General features: G+C 39.4%; 1 protein-coding gene across 4 annotated transcripts in view; it reads right to left on the bottom strand.

Moving 5' to 3' along the window:
- Positions 1-7,971: 7,971 nt before the first annotated feature.
- The window catches only part of slco4a1 (solute carrier organic anion transporter family, member 4A1), a 36,533-nt gene continuing 23,453 nt past the window's right edge, over positions 7,972-21,051 (bottom strand). For all 4 annotated transcript variants that reach the window (XM_042216681.1, XM_042216682.1, XM_042216683.1 and 1 more), the window contains 7 exons: positions 20,644-20,798; positions 16,984-17,254; positions 15,065-15,215; positions 13,533-13,708; positions 11,841-11,905; positions 11,588-11,736; positions 7,972-10,812 (listed from right to left, as the gene is read on the bottom strand). In XM_042216681.1, the coding sequence (XP_042072615.1) occupies positions 10,642-10,812; positions 11,588-11,736; positions 11,841-11,905; positions 13,533-13,708; positions 15,065-15,215; positions 16,984-17,254; positions 20,644-20,798 (1,138 nt within the window). In that variant the 3' untranslated portion in view covers positions 7,972-10,641. The remainder of the gene's footprint in view (positions 10,813-11,587; positions 11,737-11,840; positions 11,906-13,532; positions 13,709-15,064; positions 15,216-16,983; positions 17,255-20,643; positions 20,799-21,051) is intronic.

Genomic DNA, 21,051 nt, shown 5'->3' on the forward strand with positions numbered 1-21,051 from the left:
TCTGGCTGCTCCATGTAGATTTCCTCTTCCAGGTGTCCATTCAAGAATGCAGTCACAACATCCATTTGATGCACATTTAGATTGTTTTGCACAGCAAATGACAACAATGTACGAATTGAACCAAATCGTACAACTGGAGAGAATGTTTCATCATAGTTTGCACCATAAATCTGTGAATAGCCTTTGGCAACAAGTCTGCACTTGTATCTTTCCACTTGTCCATCACTGTGATGCTTAACTTTAAAGACCCACTTTGATCCAACTGCTTTGCGATCCTTTGGTAGATCCATTAAATCCCATGTGCCATTTTCTAGCAGTGACTCACATTCCAAATCAGCTGCTTCTTTCCACTCCTTTGCATTTGGACCTGACATAGCCTCTTCGAGTGTATTTGGTTCTGTGACACAACAGATGTTTGCATAATGATCAACTGTAGTTACATCAGCAAACTCCTCAAATCCATATCTCTTTGGAGGTCTTCTTATCCGCTGATCTCCTTTTGCAGCTTCACTGGCGACAGTCTCCTCAGTACTTGTTTGTCTTTCACCCGTGTGTAGTATCACCTCATTCCCCAAACCGAGATCTTTTTCACTTTGTTTGCATTTAAACTCTGTTTCATTGAAGACCACATCTCGTCGACTCAGTATTTTTCCTTTTTCCTCATCCCACAGCCAGGTAGCCTTTTGCATTGGTTGCATATCCCAGGAAATGAACTTTCACTGCCTTTTTGTCCAGCTTCTTTCTCTCTGTGTCTGGAACATGAGCATAAGCAATACAACCAAATACTTTCATAGGGCTAATGTCTGGGTTTTTTCCATAACATCTCTGATAGGGTGTTTCGTTCTTTAAAGCAGATGTTGGGAGCCTATTCTGTATGTAAGTTGCAGTAGCAACAGCTTCTGCCCAGAATGTGTTTGGCAACTTTGCATGTGACAGCATGCTTCTAGCAGATTCCACTAGAGTTCTGTTTTTTCTCTCTGCAAACCAATTTTGCTGTGGTGTGTGTGGTACAGTCATTTCATGGTGGATGCCTTGAGCTTTCAAATATTCTTGAAACTCTTTAGATGTGTCTTATTACTCCCCACCATTGTCAGTTCTGAGTCTTATTACTCCCTGTCCACATTCATTTGAGAAGGTTCTTTCAAACTCTTTGAACTTGCTCGGGACTTCCGTTTTTTCTCTTATGAAATACACTTTACAACATCTGGAGTAGTCATTAATGAAAGTTACAGAGGACTTTTTTCCTCCTAGTGACTCAGCTTGAAAAGGACCACAAACGTCACTATGCACTAATTGCAACTTGCTTTTTGTTCGTATTTCTCCCACTGATTTGTAAGGTTTTCCTGATAATTTGCCCTCAACACAAGCTTCACAAAAAATGTCCTCCTCTTCATTTGTAAAGCTAACTCCTTTTACCAAGTTTTTGACTTTTTTCAGATTTGTAGTGTGACCTAGGCACTGATGCCACATACTTGCTGGAACTGAAGCAGTTGACGCTCCATGACAGGTTGTGCAGTTTCCCTCAATATCCAGCTGATACAAGCCGTCACATCTTTGTGTTCCCATTCCATGGAGAGCTCCATTCTTTCCTCTTATGTAGCAATGAGTCCTTTTGAACTTCACTGTGTTTCCCTTCTTGGCAGCAGCTCCCACTGAGAAAAGGTTCATTGATAATTTGGGAACATACAGCACATCATACATTGTGGCATCTTTTCCATTACTAACTCTGAATGACATTTTCATTGTTATGTTGCCCAGACCTAAAGCCTCAACTACTCTGCCATCACCGAGTTTTACTGTTTGTGGTTCTGAAAACTCTTGGTAGTCCTGTAGAGCTTCTTTATTTCATGTCATGTGTTTTGACGCTCCTGAATCAATTAACCATTCTTCTTGTTGTGCATCACTTTTACATGACTCATTTACAACAAAAGCTCCCTCAAATGCGTCCTCTTTGTCCTTATACACCACGCTTTTAGCCTTGTATTTCTTTTTAATGCTTGGACAATCACGCTTGATATGTCCTTCCTTCCCACATTTGTAACATCTCCATGAGTCGGAGCTGTTTGCTCCCACTGTTTTTGATCCACTCTGTTCATTTCTATGCATCTGAGATGACATCGCTGATACACTACTGGACACAGTGGTGTTGTCAGTAAGCACTCGCTTTTGTTCCTCATTTATCAAGGCTTGTTGAACAAACTGTAATGTCAGACTGTCCATCTTTGTCTCCAAAGCAGTAACAACAGTTGCATAGCTGGGTGGCAAACTACCTAGAAGGGTGACAATTTGATCTTCCTCTTCAATTACAGAACCTATTGCCCCTAGCTGATCAGTAAGTTCCTTCATCCTCTTTAAATGATCATTGAGATGTTCTCCTTCCTTCATTTCACACCGGAAGTACTTCTTCTTCAGAAATAGCTTGTTAGCAACAGTATCTCTTTCAAACTGTGCTTTTAGCATCTCCCATGCTTCTTTGGGGGTCTTACAGTTTGTTATCAAGTACAATTGGGGTGTACTTACATTCAGTACCAGCACTGAAAATGCCTTTTCTTTCTTCCGTTCAAATTCAGCTCGCGCTTGGGCATTAGCATCCGCAGCTAACTGCTCCGTCTCCTGTACCATACCCCACAGTCCTTTTGCCTTCAACAGGTGCTCCAGTTGAAATTTCCACGTTGCCCAATTCTCCGGTCCGCTCAGCTTGTCAATAAACAGTCTATCTTCCATTGTGAATCCCACAATTCTGTTTATGACTCCCAAAAGAAAACGTGTTAGCAGCTTCCCTTGGCGACCTCTGGGCCCATAACCTGATGTTTTTAACGAACACCTTTTATTGCTTTGCATTGCACAAACACACCAACAGAGGGCAATAATATCCCTTCAACATACATTGTAAAATTACTATTACAACAGGAATAAAACTTTCAACGGCTCCACTTACCAGAGTTTTGTGTGTGATGAGTCCTCTCAGGTTCTGTGCTTGATGTTCTCTGTACCATGAACGTTACTGTGTTTTTCCTCATCATGTAAATGATTTTCCCACTCATCCACCACAAGACAGGCCCCTCTGCTTAGCAGCTTGTCTGCTGTTTCTCTAGTTTTCCCTTGAGCACCTGCTCTCTCATAATAAACCCAGCTGTTGATTTTGGCAAAGCTGCACTTGGTTTTTTGCCTTATTGTTATTCTCTTCATGGCCAGTACACGTTTTAGTTGCTGATAGAATGTCATTTGTCTTATCTGACATTACTCATTAATGAGAAATAAGAAGCAAAACAATATGTCAATCAAGTTAAATAATCTAGACTATATTGAGAATACCAGGCAAAGGGCAAAAGGTAGGAGCAAAAATCTTGTACAAATCAAATTTGCTGATTATTTTAAACAGCTTAAAGCAACTGATGGGAGAAATGAAAAAAGAACATTTTAGTAACTTAAATTGGGATCTATCTGTAATCACAGGAGGGCTTAAGTAGAAGAAAATGGTTAATATCTCATACTGTTTAATTGTCGCAGTTTTGTCTTGGAGAAACGGAATAGTTAAAGATTTTTCTCTGTGTGATCGCCTATTTAATCTTCAGACTGTAAGATGGCCCCACTTCATTCCAAATGGTAATGCTCAGTTATCAGTTTATTAAGGAGACACCATTTGAAGAAACTCATCACATATGAATGGTTTTGAGTAATAAAACACTGCAATGATGTAACATAACAGAGGCGAGTCTCAGGGTGGTAGTGGAAGTGAAGAAGATGAGGACTTGTGGTTCTCTGAGTGACAAGAATGAACTGACTGGGAGCGAGACTGAAAGGCAGAATAACAGAACAGAACTGAGATTTAAAGGACAAGGAATAGAGGCTGATTGATTCACAGAAGGCAGGCAAAAGCACTGTACCAGAGTGATGATGGCAGAGTTTCACATTATGGGAAAGACCAGGTGACAGAAAAGAAAGGATTATCAGCCCGAATGCCCAGGGATGCAAGCAAACGAGTGAAAAGACATATTCCTTATTTAACTTAACAAAAACTTTAATCCTGTAAGATGGGAGTATCCCTAACCGCAAGTCTACACTATCACAGTTACTGCTCATCGTTAGCGGTGATTTAGACCCAGTGTCTGTCTCCTTTTTGGGCAGTTAGCATAAATTAACTTTCATTTTAATAGTGACAGGGATAAAAACTGCATGTGTGGAGTCAAACCAGGCAAATATTTAAAAAAAAAAAAGCAAAGCAAAACCAAAATAATCCTTAAAAATGTTTTTATGATTTTGCCCCAAAATATGGTTTTATAAAGGCTTTTCCACTAGAAGCTACACTTCTAGCACCAGCTTTGATGTCACATCTCCATTTCATTGTCTTTGCTTAGACCTCACATGGTCTAAGCAAAGTCAGGCTCTGAGCCACATCTCCAGGAGTGTGGCTCTGAGCCTGACTAGCAATGAAGCAGTGGCTGAGTGTTTTTGCACTCCTGTCAATAAATATCTGTGGACTGTCCGCGAGTACAAGTTACTCAGCTACCAAAATGACTTTCTCAAGCATTACATGCACTCTGAGTTCTAAGTGAACTGAATGAATAAAACATGGACCAAATTCCAGGTATTCAATATAGTCTGTTGCCAAAAAACAAAATATTTATTTTTTATATATGAAATCAACTGTGCTCTAAGAGCAGTCCCAGAGCAGAACAGATTTAGACTACTTAATTAGATTAGATTACAGTTCTATTTTGAATGTAGCGATTCTGACTGGCGTGGGTTGGTGTTCACAGGTGAGTCTTAAGACAAGGCAACCAGTTGTCTTATGAAAAAGTAGTATTTATCTATTTTTTTTCCAATTTAAAAGTACAACTGCTGTGAAGAAAATACTACTGAGACAGAAAAATAAGCAAGCAGACCATTGGAAATCCACACTTTGCTCTGCTCTGTCTTTGTGACACATGGAGTAAATGAGCAGATGGTTCTCTGTGTGTGGTGTTCTCACTGTAACGCACAGAGGAACCCTGTGATGGGGATACAGTTTATGATTTATACTGACTTTATTCAAGCTGGTTATCACAACACCCTGCATTGATATGTCATGCTACATAGATTTATGTAACTATTGTTTGTTCTTCTGCAGGCAAGTGAACCAAAACACACCTCTGGATGTTTTAGGACTCGAATGATAGAAAGCATCAGACCTTCCTTCCACAAACCTAAACTAAACTAACCTAAAAAGAACAAGCCAAATGTGCTTTTTAAGCAATCAAAACTTGTGCTGTGGCACCTTTTTTAATTCTATGAGTTATTTTTATCAGTATTCTCTCTCCCCAAGCATTCGCAGCAGATGGCCGCCCTTCGCTGAGCCTGGTTCTGCCAGAGGTTTCTTCCTGTTAAAGGGGAGTTTTTCCTTCCCACTTTTGCCAAAGTGCTTGGTCACAGGGGGTCATATCATTGTTGGGTTTTTCTCTGTATGTATTATTGTACGATCTACCTTACAATATAAAGCACCTTGAGGCAACTGTTGTTGTGATTTGACACTATATAAAGAAAATTTAATTGAATTAAAACTAGTGGTGATACTGTTTCCAAACCTTAGTTGATGTGTGTTATTGTAGAGTTTTTACCTCACAGTATAAAGATGATGTGACTGTTAATGTGATTTGGCACTAAATAAATAACATTTAATTGACCAACATTGAATCTCTCTCACACACACACAAAATACTTGAGACATAAAATAATCAGCTGTTCAGCTTTTGTAATTAGAAGAAAAATGACATCTATGAATCAGTCCATAAAAAGATCATTATAAAAGAAAGAAAAAAAAACAGTACCAAAAGAAAAAAAAGACAATATAAATTTATAAAGTTGTCAAAGATTGAGAACTGATTAAAGAGCACAACAAGCAGGATTGCATATATACATTTACATGACAGCCACACTCCTCAACATCAGCAGAGTACATAACAACAATGCTATCAGAGAAAAGACACAGACAGGAGGAGAGTTTGTTTGTGTAGAAAGGGCAGCATTCTTGTTATTCATTGCAAAATTAATGCAAAAATAAAAATATGAGTGCTGACATATTATAAATAAATAATGAATTTAATGTCAGTGAATAAAAATTAAATACAAGAGTTTTTATGCAAAGCTGCTTTGGCACATTTACAGACAGTATTGTGATCATTAGATTCAAATCAGGGACATTTTTAAAAATATTGCATGTTGTGCTAATTGAGCATCACCCTCAACATCCCAGTGTTCAACTTACTCTGTAAAAGGCTCTGTCACACCAGCATCTAAAACAGCCAAATGTGGGAGTAAAGAGTCTCCACAGAGCAAGGGTGGTTCTAGTTCCTCAACCAGTGAGTTTCTACATCTACATAAAGGTACAGTGTGCAAAATATCACCACTAGATGTCAGTAGATTGCAGGAAATTGTAATCAAACTGCTGATCAGATGGAAAGTGTGATTTTTAAGACATTTGAGCCTAACATTAGCGAGCATAAGGTTAGCTTATAACCAGCTGCTATTGTTTAGCTGACTTGTTTTTACTTGATAAGTAATTTAAAGAATTAAAAAAAAATAGCATTGTGTATATTTATTTCAGTGTTTATTTAAGAATTAAACATTCTTTTTTTTAATTAAATAACTTAAAAAATTATGGTGCCAAAGTCACTTCAATCAGGTAAATCTGCAGAACTTTTGTAATGGAACATTTGGCTTTGAGTTTAGATGCTTTGATTTCTAAATGTCTATATGGTATTAGAAGTCAGTATTGTAAGCATAGTTTGATCCACAAACTATATATTAACGACTAATGTAGTTTACTGGTCAAAAAAGTACATCCAATGTGGATGTAGCTGCATTATTTTTAATTACCACCAGGGGGTGACTCGTGTGGTTGCAAAAATAAGACTAGAACTCTGTGGGGAAAAGGGTTCTTTTCTGCCTTGATCTTGATATGATCACAATAATGACTTTTATGACTTTTATGCTTTAAACATTAATTTAACTTAAATTTAACTTTAACTTTTATTTATTAGCAGGGATAGGCATTTACATCAAAAATAGAACTTCATATTTACTGGTCTCCTTTTGACGATTCGTTGACAACTGCCAACCCCAATCTTCTTTCACATGATTGTGCATAGTTGCAGTAGACTTGCACCATGCTAACTTTACCTTGTGTTTGCCCTGGTCCACATTGATGTTTTAGAACATTTTGACAGAGTTTCTAAGTAGTGGTGGGATTTCCAGCTCTTTTCGGCTCCGAACCGCGCCTAGCATCCTGGAGCACTTCTGTTGTGTTTTGTACGTGTTTTGGAGTTTTTACGTGTTTTGGAGTTTGTACATGCTTTGTCTCTAGGTGCCACCGTAAATATACACAGCAAAATCTCCAGTGTTAAATTAACACTAGAGAGTGCCTATATGGGTCCACACCTCTGAGTGTTAAATACAACACTGTTGAGTGTTAAATTAACACTTTTGACAGTGTTATATGTTTAAAAGTAACCTAGTCAGTTTTGAAGATTAACAATGGCTAACACTGAGCAGTGCTGATTTTCTAACACTGGAAAATAACTCAAAATGTTAGAAATATTCCAGTGTTAGCAAACCAGCACTGCTCAGTGTTAGCCATTGTTAATCTTCAAAACTGACTAGGTTACTTTTAAACATATAACACTGTCAAAAGTGTTAATTTAACACTTTTCAGTGTTGTATTTAACACTCAGAGGTGTGGACCCATATAGACACTCTCTAGTGTTAATTTTACACTGGAGATTTTGCATTTATTTATTCACTCCACATAAAATGTAACAAATAAATCATATAATACAAAAAACAACTATTCACATTTCAACTTTTAACTATTTAAATTTTCAGCTTTTTCCTTTTAAACAAATTTAAAGTGAAACAACACAAAACACTGCAAACCACAACACAATTAAATACAAATTAAAATATGAAAAAAAGAACATGCATATTCTCTGTCATATGGGCCTGCATGAATAAACTTTCTGAATCCTTTATCATCTGCAACTGAAAATAGTTGTGGATGATTACTACACCTTTCTAATGTGACGTTGTTGTCTCTTTCTCTCTCTCTCCCTCCTACTCTATTCCTGTGGGAGTGTAACTACTGCCCCTCCCCCCTCTTCCCAGCACAAAGCACAAGGCTCCCGTGAAGTGGGAAAAAAGTGCGAGAGAGAGGGTGAGAGAAAGAAAACAAAACTTATGGCTAGTGATAAGGATCAAATGATCCGGCTCTAAGAGCCGTTTCTTTCGCGACTATTTCTATCACTATTTCTAATCCACTAACGCCACCTTCTGGTTGTAGAGGTGCATTGCAAATTGAATGGTAAATGGGCTGATTCTTATATTGCGCTTTTCTGCTCTTCCAGAGGACTCAACGAGCTTTATACAACATGCTACGTTTTTAAGTGCTTTCTAGCTAACATTCAGCTCCACATTCATACAATTTAGGATTTAGCAACTTGCCCAAGGATATTCGACATGCAGACTGGGGCAGCCGGGGAGTGAACCACCAACCCTCCAGTCAGTAGATGACCTGCTCTACCTCCTGAGCTACAGTGACCCCACATGCTGGTAAAAACAAAGGATTTTAATAACTAATAAGTGCTTTTGATTTAGGTTTCTAGCTTTCATGTTTTACAGGGATGATCAATTGTGCTTTTTGTGCCTAGACAAGTCAACAGGTTTTTGTGAAAAAGGTCTGTTGGTCATGGCACAAATTCTTGTGGCAAAGTTCATCATATCTGAATAGGTTACAGATTTTAAATGCTGCCGTTACACACATTTTCATTTGTTTTAAATGGGCAGCCAAGCAATTTCCATGGGCAAGAAGCATTAAAGAAAATATTAATTAATTGGCAAACAGAGCAATAATCTCTATACAGAACTCTCTATTTCATCTGAAATACATCATAGTTTTGTCTTTCTTGTTTTATTTCAAACTAATCTTTATTATAAGACCATAAGTGGTGCAAGTCTTCTTTATGCACGTCCAAGTAACTATATAGATATGCATGTGCTTTTCTAATGGAAAATACATTTGTGCTGCTATACTGGTGTGGTTATATTAATATATATAATATCCTGATAGTATACTGCACCTTCAGCTTCTTAGACAATTTATTGTGTTTTGAAATAAATCTGAACATTTAAGTGGCATTAATCATCAGGTTACCCTCAGTAACCTACACAGACCTAATGTTGTTTTAGAATTTACCACCAGTAATTAGAATATATCACTTAAAAAGGGCATTTGGGTTGTTGCTATGGCCCTTCAAACTGTGATTATCTTGTTTCCTTTATTTGCTCTTAAGTTGTAGCTAAGAGTAAATAAACTGCCTCCAGTCTGCCTGCAGTAAACTGATTTTGCCTGATAGATTTTAGAAAGAGAGAAAAAGAGCTCTGCGTCAGTGTATGTAACTCTCTGGTGACAAGGGCATAAAACTATTTTTAGCACTCTGAACGTGAATGTGACTACAGCAGCCTTAATTCCCGTGAATAGAAACAAGTTTAAAACAACCAAAACTCAAACTGAGAAAGTAAACAGAAAGTACCTTGGACAGCAAGGTGACTATAATCACTGTAAGTGAGGATGGAGGATGATCAAGCATCTCTGAGGACACGCCCACTGAAGCAGCATTTTATTACTCTACTGTTTATTGTGTAGCTAATGGAGTGAAGGGAAAAAAATCAAGCATAGAGTAATTTCAGTAAAGTCATGAAGCTAAGGTTAGTTACTGACATGGCAGACCACAATGCTGGAATCCCTTCAGGACAAGACCTGTGGATAACTGTGGTGATAGCATTGCACAGATCTTTCTATCTGCTGTGACATATCTTAAAATGATTTACCAATAACTGTCCAAATCCAAGTATCCAAAACCAGAAGAGATTTATCTAAGAAGACTGGAGGCTGTATTTAATCTTTAAGAAGTTCATTGAAGTACAGAATTAAGGTTCTAAATAGTGTTATATTTCAAAACATCAAAAATGTGTTGTGCATTTGTTAATGTGGGATACTGAGTGAAGATTGATGAGAAAAATAAGGCAATATTTCCCTTTTGAATGTCTAAAAAGTGAGTGTAGGTATGAGCCTTTTACGACTTTTGGCTTTAAATGACTCAAGCAATATGAAGTTAATTTGGTTTTATTAATACTGGCTGTGGGATCTCGTAGAGTATAACATGCCATTGCTTTGTCTGTAGGAAAAAAAAACAAAATATGTAATTTTGTTCCAGTAATGTGGAAAATAACCGACCGGTATAAATGCTTTTTTTTTGTTCACACTGTAAACGCTTTGTATACCACAAAGGTCTGAGGTGTTTCATTGGTTCTTGAGGATTATTGAATTATGAAACACAAATGTCATGAACCTCACACTGTATGGAGTCAATTGAACTGATTATAGAGATCTGTAGAATTTTAGTACATAAAAAAACTACATAAAAACCTGTGTGGCTTGGCCCTGCTACGAAACACTCACACCCACGCGTTCATAGCAGGGTTTTCTGTCAAGATAGCAGCATGTTAGACGTCATCACGTGCCATTGTAAGTCATGGTGTTTTTTGTGTGTGCATGAAGGCATTCTGGGGGTGTTTGTCACATACACATACACAAGATGATCCCTGCCATCATAGCCTGGCATGCAGGTTGACAATAACGCCGTCCTCAGGGAGATCTTTGACAGGAAGGTCGCTCAAGTGTTCCATGCTATGGTCGGTGTTCTCGCAGCTGCTTTGTGGTGACTCTGGGGGAGGCTGGTACAGGATACTGGCTACCAGGAAAAAGATGGTCCCCAAAACCTGAAACAGAGGAGGAATAAAGATGTGAAAGAGATCAAAATATGACAAATTTGCACAACTAATTCAAAGTAACTGACATACAGTCGGTCACTGGAATGTCAAAAAATTAGCTATAGCATAGTAAAGTGATATCATTTTAATTGAAGACGTTTAACAAAATATTACACTAATCACTAAAGAATTATCTGCTATGCCTCCTCTGTGCCAATAAAATGAGTGGACAAAGCAAAAAATTAAGAATATTAATTAAACTAAAAAACAAACAAAAACAAAACTGAGAACACTGAAATGCTAATGTTGGTATAGTCAGAGGTTTATATACACTCATGGCTATGAATGTCAAGGAAAATTTGGCCTTTTAATGATTTCTTTAAACTGTTCTTTTTCTTTATTTAAGAGGATGATTCTGCATCATACATATTTAAAGACTTTAAAAAACAGGAATTGGGTGGAATACATATACATAGATTCACTTAAATCACGTGTAAGTGTTGCTTACAATGTATTTGAACTTGTCAAGGCCAATACCTATTAATATCCTGTTAGTGATTTTGATTGATTGAAAAATAGAAACTGTTATGAATAGTATTGCATGCAAAGTATGTTTGTTTTAAACTTAGCTACTTGGTTATCTTGGAAAATATTTAGTAACCCTATCTGGTTTTATATTTCATTTAAAAAAAAAAAAAACACTATAAAAACATAAACGGTTAAAAGACATTTGGGAGTGAAAAAAATCCGTCAAACAACCTGTTAGCCTATGAATCATGAATACCTTATAGAGGATTCCAGCTACTAGTGTGTACTGGCTCATGGCTGAATTGTGATAAAGGTAGCAGGATCCCTGCTCGCCACACTTATCCTGCCACATTAAGCAGGATAGGTCAATCACTGAGCCAAAAGCTATGGGTCCTGGAATACCACCTGCGAGAAGAAAAAAGAGACAAAATGGCAGAACATAAAGCATTTTGATTTTGCATGGGCATCTGTGTAAAAGTTAATCTAAATAAAGAATGCACTTGGCCTACCAAGTGTGCGCACTACAATCCACTGGATACCAAGTCCGAAGGATCTCTGACTGTCAGGTACACACCTATGGAGGGCAGGGTTAGCCAGACATATTAGAATCAGAAACAGAATACTTTATTAATCGCTAAGGAAATTATGTGGTTAGAGTTGCTTAGAGACAATAATAACAGTAGCACACTGAACTAAACAAATAATACAATAATTTATTAATTATCAATTTTATTTATAGAGTGTCTCAAGGTGCTTAAATGTATTATTAAAAATGTATTGTTTATTTTATTCGTCCGCTAGTCGAACCTCGGATACAGGAGGAACAATGCGGTTTTCGTCCTGGTCGCGGAACACTGGACCAGCTCTTTATCCTCTCCAGGATACTTGAGGGTGCATGGGAGTTTGCTCAACCAGTCTACATGTGTTTTGTGGACTTGGAGAAGGCATTCGACCGTGTCCCTCGGGGTGTCCTGTGGGAGGTGTTGCGGGAATATGGGGTGTCTGGCCCATTGCTACGGGCCATTCGATCCCTATACAACCGTTGCAAGAGCTTGGTTCGCATTGCCGGCAATAAGTCGGACTCGTTCCTGGTGGGTGATGGGCTCCGCCAGGGCTGCCCTTTGTCTCCGGTTCTGTTCATAATTTTTATGGACAGGATTTCTAGGTGCAGCCAAGTGGCGGAGGGCTTTCGCTTTGGTGGCCTCAGAATCTCATCTCTGATTTTTGCAGATGATGTGGTTCTGTTGGCTTCATCGGGTGAGGGCCTCCAGCTCGCACTGGAACGGTTCGCAGCCGAGTGTGACGCAGCGGGAATGAGGATCAGCACCTCCAAATCTGAGGCCATGGTTCTCAGCCGAAAAAGGGTGGAGTGCCCACTCCGGGTCGGGGATGAGTTCCTGCCCCAAGTGGAGGAGTTCAAGTATCTCGGGGTCTTGTTCGCGAGTGATGGGAGAAGGGAGCCGGAGATCGACAGACGGATTGGGGCTGCAGCTGCAGTAATGCGGACGCTGCACCGGTCCGTCATGGTGAAGAGGGAGCTGAGTGTAAAAGCGAAGCTCTCAATTTACCGGTCGATCTACGTCCCTACCCTCACCTATGGCCACGAGCTGTGGGTAGTGACCGAAAGAACGAGATCGCGGATACAAGCGGCAGAAATGAGATTCCTCCGAAGGGTGGCTGGCCTCTCCCTTAGAGATAGGGTGAGAAGTTCGGACATCCAGGAGGGGCTCAGAGTAGAGCAGCTGCTGCTCCACATCGAAAGAAGCCAGCTGAGGTGGTTCAGGCATCTGAAAAGGATGCCCCCTGGGCGCCTCCTGGGTGAGGTGTTCCAGGCATGTCCCACCGGGAGGAGGCCCCGGGGCAGACCCAGGACACGCTGGAGAGATTATATCTCTCGGCTGGCCTGGGAACGCCTTGGTATTCCCCCGGATAAGCTGGAGGAGGTGGCTGGGGAGAGGGAGGTCTGGGCCTCTTTGCTTAGGCTGCTGCCCCCGCGACCCGGCCCCGGACAAAGCGGATGAAGATGGATGGATGGATGGATGTTTATTTTATTCACCAATTCAAATTATACTAGAACTTTGTTAAAGATAGACAGTTTAAGAAATACTTTGAAGCTTAGAGCTCAAATGAATGACATTAATAAATGAAACAGAGTGTGATACATATTTAGTACATTCAGAGGTTTAAGTGTGGCCACCTACCTGAGTGTGGCAGTGAGTGCTGGGATGCTACAAAGGAAGGTGAAGCTGATAATGATGAAAAGCAAGGAGAGGAAGGCTGGCATGTGATGGCAAGAGCTGCCACACTTCCCTGCCAGAGCGAAGCCTTCCTCATCCCATGACACATTACCCACCACACAGCTACATCCAGAGTACACCTAGAGGCGAAAACATAAGCCAGATATAAATGTATAATGTATAACTGCTGAAACACACTTCAGTCTCTACATACAGTGGGCTATATAGTTATTGAACACGTTGCCAGTTTTCTAAGTTAATTTCTAAACATAATATTGACATGAAATTCTCCCCAAATGTTGATAACAACCCAACCAAATTACACGTGCAAGAAATCAAACCATATAGATGTCCATAAATTAATATATGTGTGTAATAATGAGAATGGACACAGTCCATGAACATGCTTACTACTATGTATTTAATACTTCATACATAAGCCTTTGTAGGAGATGATGGCTTTAAGACACACCCTGTATGGAGAAACTGGTCACATGCATTGCTCAGGTGTGATTTTGTAGTTTTCGTTAACTTTATCTGTATTGTTATTTTAAGGTTGGAACTGACTCTTAAAGAGCACATTGTGACATTGTTTCCCTTTGTGTGTCCCCTCTATGTTGTCTTGCAGGTCCCTGGTAGGAACTGGACAATCTTTGCTTCTATCAACACCCGGCCTGTCTTCTCTTTCTTTTTGGGATATCTTCTGATGTATTACTTTAGGTAAATAAAACCTTATATTTACTCTATCATTCAAACACCTATCTGACTGCTGATAGCACACAAACCAAGGTTAGGTAAAGTATAATGTTAAGGTTCTTTTTGTAGGCAGGTGGATATTGGTTAGGCTTAGGCACCAAAGTTACTTTGACTAGTTCAGAGAAAGATTGTGGTTTGAGTAAAAATATAACAAGTTGGAACCCTTTTAACTGTTGCATCACAGGAACACTAAAGAGCATCTTGTGCACATCTCTGGGACACCAGTGGATTTGACTAAACAGCAGAGAATTTTTATCATAAAAATCAGAATAATCATTTATAAATATATTATGAAGTATATAAAATCTTGTATCTATCCATGTAATCAGTATGCAGTTATTCTCTTTTAAGTCTCTTCAAAGATATGATATAATCCTAAACATTGTACATAATTTCATATTTGCAATATTTTTTTTTGCATCTCTGTCAATAAAATGCACTTTTTGCACTGCAGTAAGTGGCTCTGCTGCAAAATTCAGCTTTTATTCTAAAATGTATCAATGAAAGTGAGCCACAGAGGATTGTGCATTTTTCTGCTCCTGAGTTTGAAATAATTGTAAAATAACTCAATATTTCAAAACAGTCAGATTGCATCATTTCTGCAAAAGAAAAGATTTTAGCTTATCAGACACATGTGTATCACAAAGCCATCCCCTGTAAAAGCTCAGGCTTTCTGCTATTTCCCAATCTGTCTAAAAAATATGGTGTAATTTCCCCTGTGAGCAAAGTGTGAGCGATACCTGTTTGCCCGTTGAGAGTTGGGTGTGGTTAATGGAGGTGCAGCCAGCATGGCAAGGGGAGTAATACATCACACCGTCTGCCCCACACACTGGGTTGTAGAGCTCTCTGACACAACTACAGCCTGCATTACAGCCCACATCTAAGGAAGAGCTGCAGTTAGGAGGGAGAGAAAGAAGGACAGAAATGAGAGGAAACAAATGAGGGGAGAGCGTGATAGAACTGATGAGGATACATCACTAGAGCTCAGTATTAGAATGAACCACTGATTACTGTTCCAGTGATTGATGCTCACAATAAACAAAGCAAGTTAAATTGCAAAGTTTTTCCTTACACCGAGCCAAAAGAGAAAGCCACAAAGTCTAAACGTTTTCTAAACTCTTGGTTTCAGATTGTTGTTCTACTTTTTGTTCTATGTAAGAGGATAAATGTCATATAAACAGCTCTGTCTGCAAGCACAGAAGACTTCCAATCTGCTGATCAAACATTCTGTCAAGGCCAGTGAGAAGAAAGCTCGCTTACAGGAGCAATGTGCCCATTGATAAATGGGTGTGTGGAGATTAAGTAAAAAGAAACTGTTAACTACAACTAGTGTTTCTGCATGTACTGAAGCCGTACACATGCCCAGGGTACATTAGTCTTGGCCTTGTGTCCATCTGCAGAGTACAATACATCCTAAGTGGTAAAGCACAAATCCCCAATCTAATTAACCCTATAAGTTCAGAGTCATCATTGGAGTTAACCTGAACCTAAGAACACTTTGCAATCAGAAAATGTAATTTTACTTTTGATTAAACTGTTCTCCTAAGTCTTGGCAATCAAGGGACAAAGAAGATAATCATTCTAATGTATCTGCCTGACATCCCTCTCATTCAGATCAGTGATTATAATGGTTGGACTTGGATTTTTTAAAAAGGCCTATCAGAATGTCTGTGGACAATATCCCAATGCTTTGCAAAGGTATCTTACTTTCCTGGAACTAAAGCAATACTTATATTCACTGGGTGAGTAGGCAGCAAGTGCAAGAACATCTAAAATAATCTCTGATATGGCTGGATGGTGTGGCACTGAGAAACATTGTGGTAAAAGATATCCAAATGAAATATGATTGGATTTATATTTAATTCAATTTCAATTCAATTTTATTTATATAGTTGCAAATCATAGCAACAGTTGCCTCAAGGAAGGTGAATCCCTGCAAAAAAAGAGAGGAAACCCCATCAGACGACGCCCTAGGAGCAAGCACTCCATTAAGCAGGAAGGGAAAATCTCCCTTTTAACAGGAAGAAACCTCCAGCAGAAACAGGCTCAAGGAGGGGGAACCATCTGCCATGACTGGTTAGGGGTGGGAGGGGGAAGTTTTATGGATTTATCGTAACATTTAATATTATATTAAATGCTTTTGTTAATATTTAATAAGTTAATATTTATTAAAAGCAGTAATACTATATAACAGCCTTTTATTTTAAGGTAGCAATTTTTGTTTCCTTCTTAAATCTAAAGGGTAGCTGGCTTATTCCACTGCACTGCAGCTCAACACAAACAAAGTCCCTGTTTACATTTACACTGATATAAAACTTTTCTGCTCATTTGAAGCTATAACATGACAGTGAACACAATTTACCACAGTGCACCAATACTTCAAGTGTGACTTAAAGTCCAAAGTAATTTCTGGCCAGATATAATTAATTTGGTATTTGCTGGCTTGTGTTCACATGGCAGCAGTAAAGAGGAACCACGAGGGAGGAACTTCAGAGAAAACATTACCTAGCACAGAGACTGTGAGCTGAATGTAAAACTTACCTGGTCAGATCTGACAGACAGGTACATTAACCTCTTGTAGAATAAAACTAACAACAGTCAGAACCAATTTAACTTAAAGAAATCATAACTAAAATAACGAGTTCTATACACAGCTTACCTGTTTCTGAGATACAGTTTACTTGGGCTGTCATACACATTTTTGTACAGGTCCAGTTGCTGTTTAGTCTTCAGACCAGACTGGTAAGGCACTGTGACACCAGCCATGGGCACATTGGGGCAGTGGATGACAAAGATGAAGATGGCGAGCAGACTGACCATGGCACACATCATGCAGAAGCGGATGATACCTCGACACCGCAGGTTCAACTTCTTTACAATGTAGCCACCCAAGAAGGTGCCCCCACCTCCTGCTGGTACCACCATATATCCTGAGAGAAAAAGAATAAAAGCATAACGGATCAATGTTGTTGATATATGAAAGAGTCCCATCTGTCCAACAGAGGAGCAAGACCTCCAGACTTAAAGAGGCATAAAATGATCCCAAACCATGAACCATGTAATATTTATGCCATCTGTAGTCTTTTGGGGGTATCAGGGAGAAATGTGATCATGTTGTGCTGCTCGTTGTGGAGGAAAACTGATTGATGATAAGCATTGACAGCCCGGGATTAGTAAAGAGGTAGTGAGGGCAGCTATGAAGAGGATGAGTGGAAAGGCAGCCTGTGGAGGTATGCAGATATGAAGGAGAGAAAGCAGTGGACTTTTTTATTAGATTGTTTAACACAATACTGGAGAGTGACAGGATGCCAGAAAAGTGAAGAAGAAGTGTGCGAGTACCAATTTTCAGGAACAATGTGCAGAGCAAGTGATGTGCAAAACTGCAGTAATGCTGATGATAAGATAAGATAAGATAAGATTAGATAGAACTTTATTAATCCCTCGGGTGGGTTCCTCTGGGAAATTCGATTTCCAAAAAAGCACAGCACCGACAGAAGTTACAGAGTTACAGAATATTATATATATACACACACACACACACACACACACACACACACACACACACACACACACACACACACACACACACACACACACACACACACACACACATATATATAAATACAGAGACAATATAAATAAAATATACGAAGGGGATAAATAGAATAAATAGGAATAAAAAATAAAAATACAAGTGAATTGCACATTTCAAGTATTGAGGTCTATTGCACTGTTGACTATTTACAAAAGTATTGCACAAAAGGTATTGCACAGTGAGGTGAAGAGGCACTACAGCTTAGTTGTTCCCCCCTCCTTTGTCCTCCTGTTTCCCCTCCCTCTCCCCTCCAGAGAGGAGTTAAACAGTCTGATGGCGTGTGGGACAAAGGAGTTTTTAAGTCTGTTAGTTCTTGTCTTGGGAGAAGCAACCTGTCACTGAACAGACTCTTCTGGTTGTTAATGGCCGTGTGCAGAGGATGCCTGGCATTGTCCATAATGTCCATCAGTTTCTTTAATGTCCTTTTCTCTGCCACTGTCACCAGAGTGTCCAGCTTCATGCCGACCACAGAGCTAGCCCTCCTGATCAGTTTCTCCAGCCTGGATGAGTCCTTCTTTGCTGTGCTGCTCCCCCAGCACACCACAGCATAGAAAAGTACTCCAGCAACCACCGACTGGTAAAACATCCTCAGGAGCTTCCTGCAGATGTTAAAAGACCTCAGCCTCCTGAGGAAGTACAGTCGGCTTTGGCTTTTTTATACAGGTGCTCTGTGTTGCATGACCAGTCCAGTTTATTGTCCACCCACAGCCCGAGGTACTTGTACTTGTTGACCACCTCCACCTCCTCCCCCTCTATCTGAACCGGCAGTGGACCTGCTCTAGACCTCCCGAAGTCCACAACCAGTTCCTTAGTCTTTGAGGTGTTGAGTTGCAGGTGGTTTGTATGACTCCATGCGACAAAGTTGATGATCAATGAATAGCAGTAAGCAGCAGTAAACAGATTCATTTAAATGTCTGGGGTCAACCAACCAAAGCAACAAATAGTGGAAAAGAGAAGTGAAAAGGAAAGAGCAAGCAGCGTGGAGTAGGTGGAGATGAGTATCAGGGTGGATTTGTGCAAAATAGTGAAACGGTGGCACTGACAAAAGGGTGTGCAGACTGTGATCAGCTGACCTGTGCTGCAATTTCCATAGTCAGGGGTCTATGTGGATTTAGTCAACTGAATTCAACTAGATGTAAAGAGATGTTTCACTAGCTTTGTGGCCGATTTCCAGATATTACGAAAAGGGAGAAATGGTAAGTGAATCAAATCAGCATCATCAATTGATGTCTTCTAACCTTGATGTCAGCCAGCGACAACACCCTAGATCAGGGGTGTCGAACTCCAGGCCTCGAGGGCCGGTGTCCTGCAGGTTTTAGATCTCACCCTGGGTCAACACACCTGAATCACATGATTAGTTCATTACCAGGCTTCTGGAGAACTTCAACACATGTTGAGGAAGTAATTTAGCCATTTAAATCAGCTGTGTTGGATCAAGGACACATCTAAAACCTGCAGGACACTGGCCCTCGAGGCCTGGAGTTTGACACCTGTGCCCTAGATGCAACCAGTCCACCACAGTGCATCACTGTAAACTTTGGCAGTAATTAGTTTGTCTGGTATTTTCATGCACCTTTGAATAACACAAAATCATATACATCAATTTGGTTTGTACGACCTTTCAGAATTGTTTTTTTTCTACCTGGGAGATACAACAACTATACAGTTATCTCCAAGACACATTATGTGACAAACTACACAAAAACTATTGATGTGTTTGGTGACATTTGTTAGGCTGTTTGGATGCTGGAACGCCCTTCTGGATCATTCTGACCTACTTTAAACCCTGACAATACAGTTGACTTGAATGTTGGAAAGCTACCAATGCTGACACAGGTTTACTAGGTAATTAATAACTAGTTGGCTAACTGCCCTGTACTATAGACAGTAAGTGTTCTACATTTTGACCTGTGAATCATACACCGTGAGTATCATACCATTTTATATTACGTGATTAATATTCTGAATCACATTCTGCAGTAATTTAAAAGTAGAATGAAAAATATGCAGCTTTTATATTCAGATATGAGTTTGCCAAGAAAGATACTCAAAGTAATTACAAATGGCTTATTAAATTATGAGATTAACTCTAGAATTAATAGCTGACCTTGTTTACTAAATTCAGTATTTTACTTTGTGAGAAACTTGCAGTTATAGTTTCAGCAGAGGTGCTAACATTTCCCAAAGGTAAGATTGGATTTGATCGCCAAAACCAAACGATCCCTCCATGATATCATTCTACAGCAGGTGACAGTAGTTTTCCCTTTATTGTCAAATTGCTCTTTAGCCTAGCATATTACATTCAGTAAAACAGTATTGTTCCTTGTTTCTCTTTAACATTGTTACTAGCAAAAACTACTATCTGACCTATATGATATTTTGGATTTTTTTGTATTCATTTTGTATTCATGTAGATGTTGTGCTGCATTTGTTGACCTTCTAGACTATGATTATCTAGTATCCTCTCTTACTAGCAGTTTATGTATGGCACTGACAAAAGGGTCAGTGCCACCAGCATAGGAGGCACTAAGGGAACGGTCTATGATTGAACAAAAGCACCTAAAATTTCAAATTTTCACAAAAAAATAGATCCTCTCTTTTAGATCAGTGTTATTTCACAAGCTGTTGTGAAGATTTTCTAAGGTTCAATAAATAAAGTAATAAAATGAGTTAAATGCATAGCGAAAGTTGCCCATGTGATGGGCCTCTTTACTTTTCACTCACCAAACCATGTGGCAGCCTCTGATGCACTGAGACTGAACTGTGATTCCAAGAACTTTGGACCAAAAGTGGACATGCCAGCAATGAGGGTGGCCTCAGTAGCCCCAGCCAAGCACAGGAACAGGAAGGTGGGATTTTTTAGGAGAAGCAGCACAGATCTGGAAATACACAGTAAGAGAGAGAGGGTGAGAGTCAGGGGGCATCGATGTGTGAAGCCACTGTGACTAAACAAACCTGAGCTTCCTTTTTCATTAATGCACCCTGCTCTAATCGCAAGATGTTCTTAATATAGAGCAGATACACACTGCTGTAAATCCAAAGACATATAATCAAGTTACATAACGTATCATGTAACTCTCTGTAATCTCCACAGAGACAGAGTAATAGATGCGATCACAGTAAGCTCATAGT

The sequence above is a fragment of the Haplochromis burtoni genome, unplaced genomic scaffold (assembly GCF_018398535.1).
Source record: "Haplochromis burtoni strain Fernald_Lab_line unplaced genomic scaffold, NCSU_Asbu1 Contig_1193, whole genome shotgun sequence".
In the NCBI taxonomy this organism is placed as follows: Eukaryota; Metazoa; Chordata; class Actinopteri; order Cichliformes; family Cichlidae; genus Haplochromis; species Haplochromis burtoni.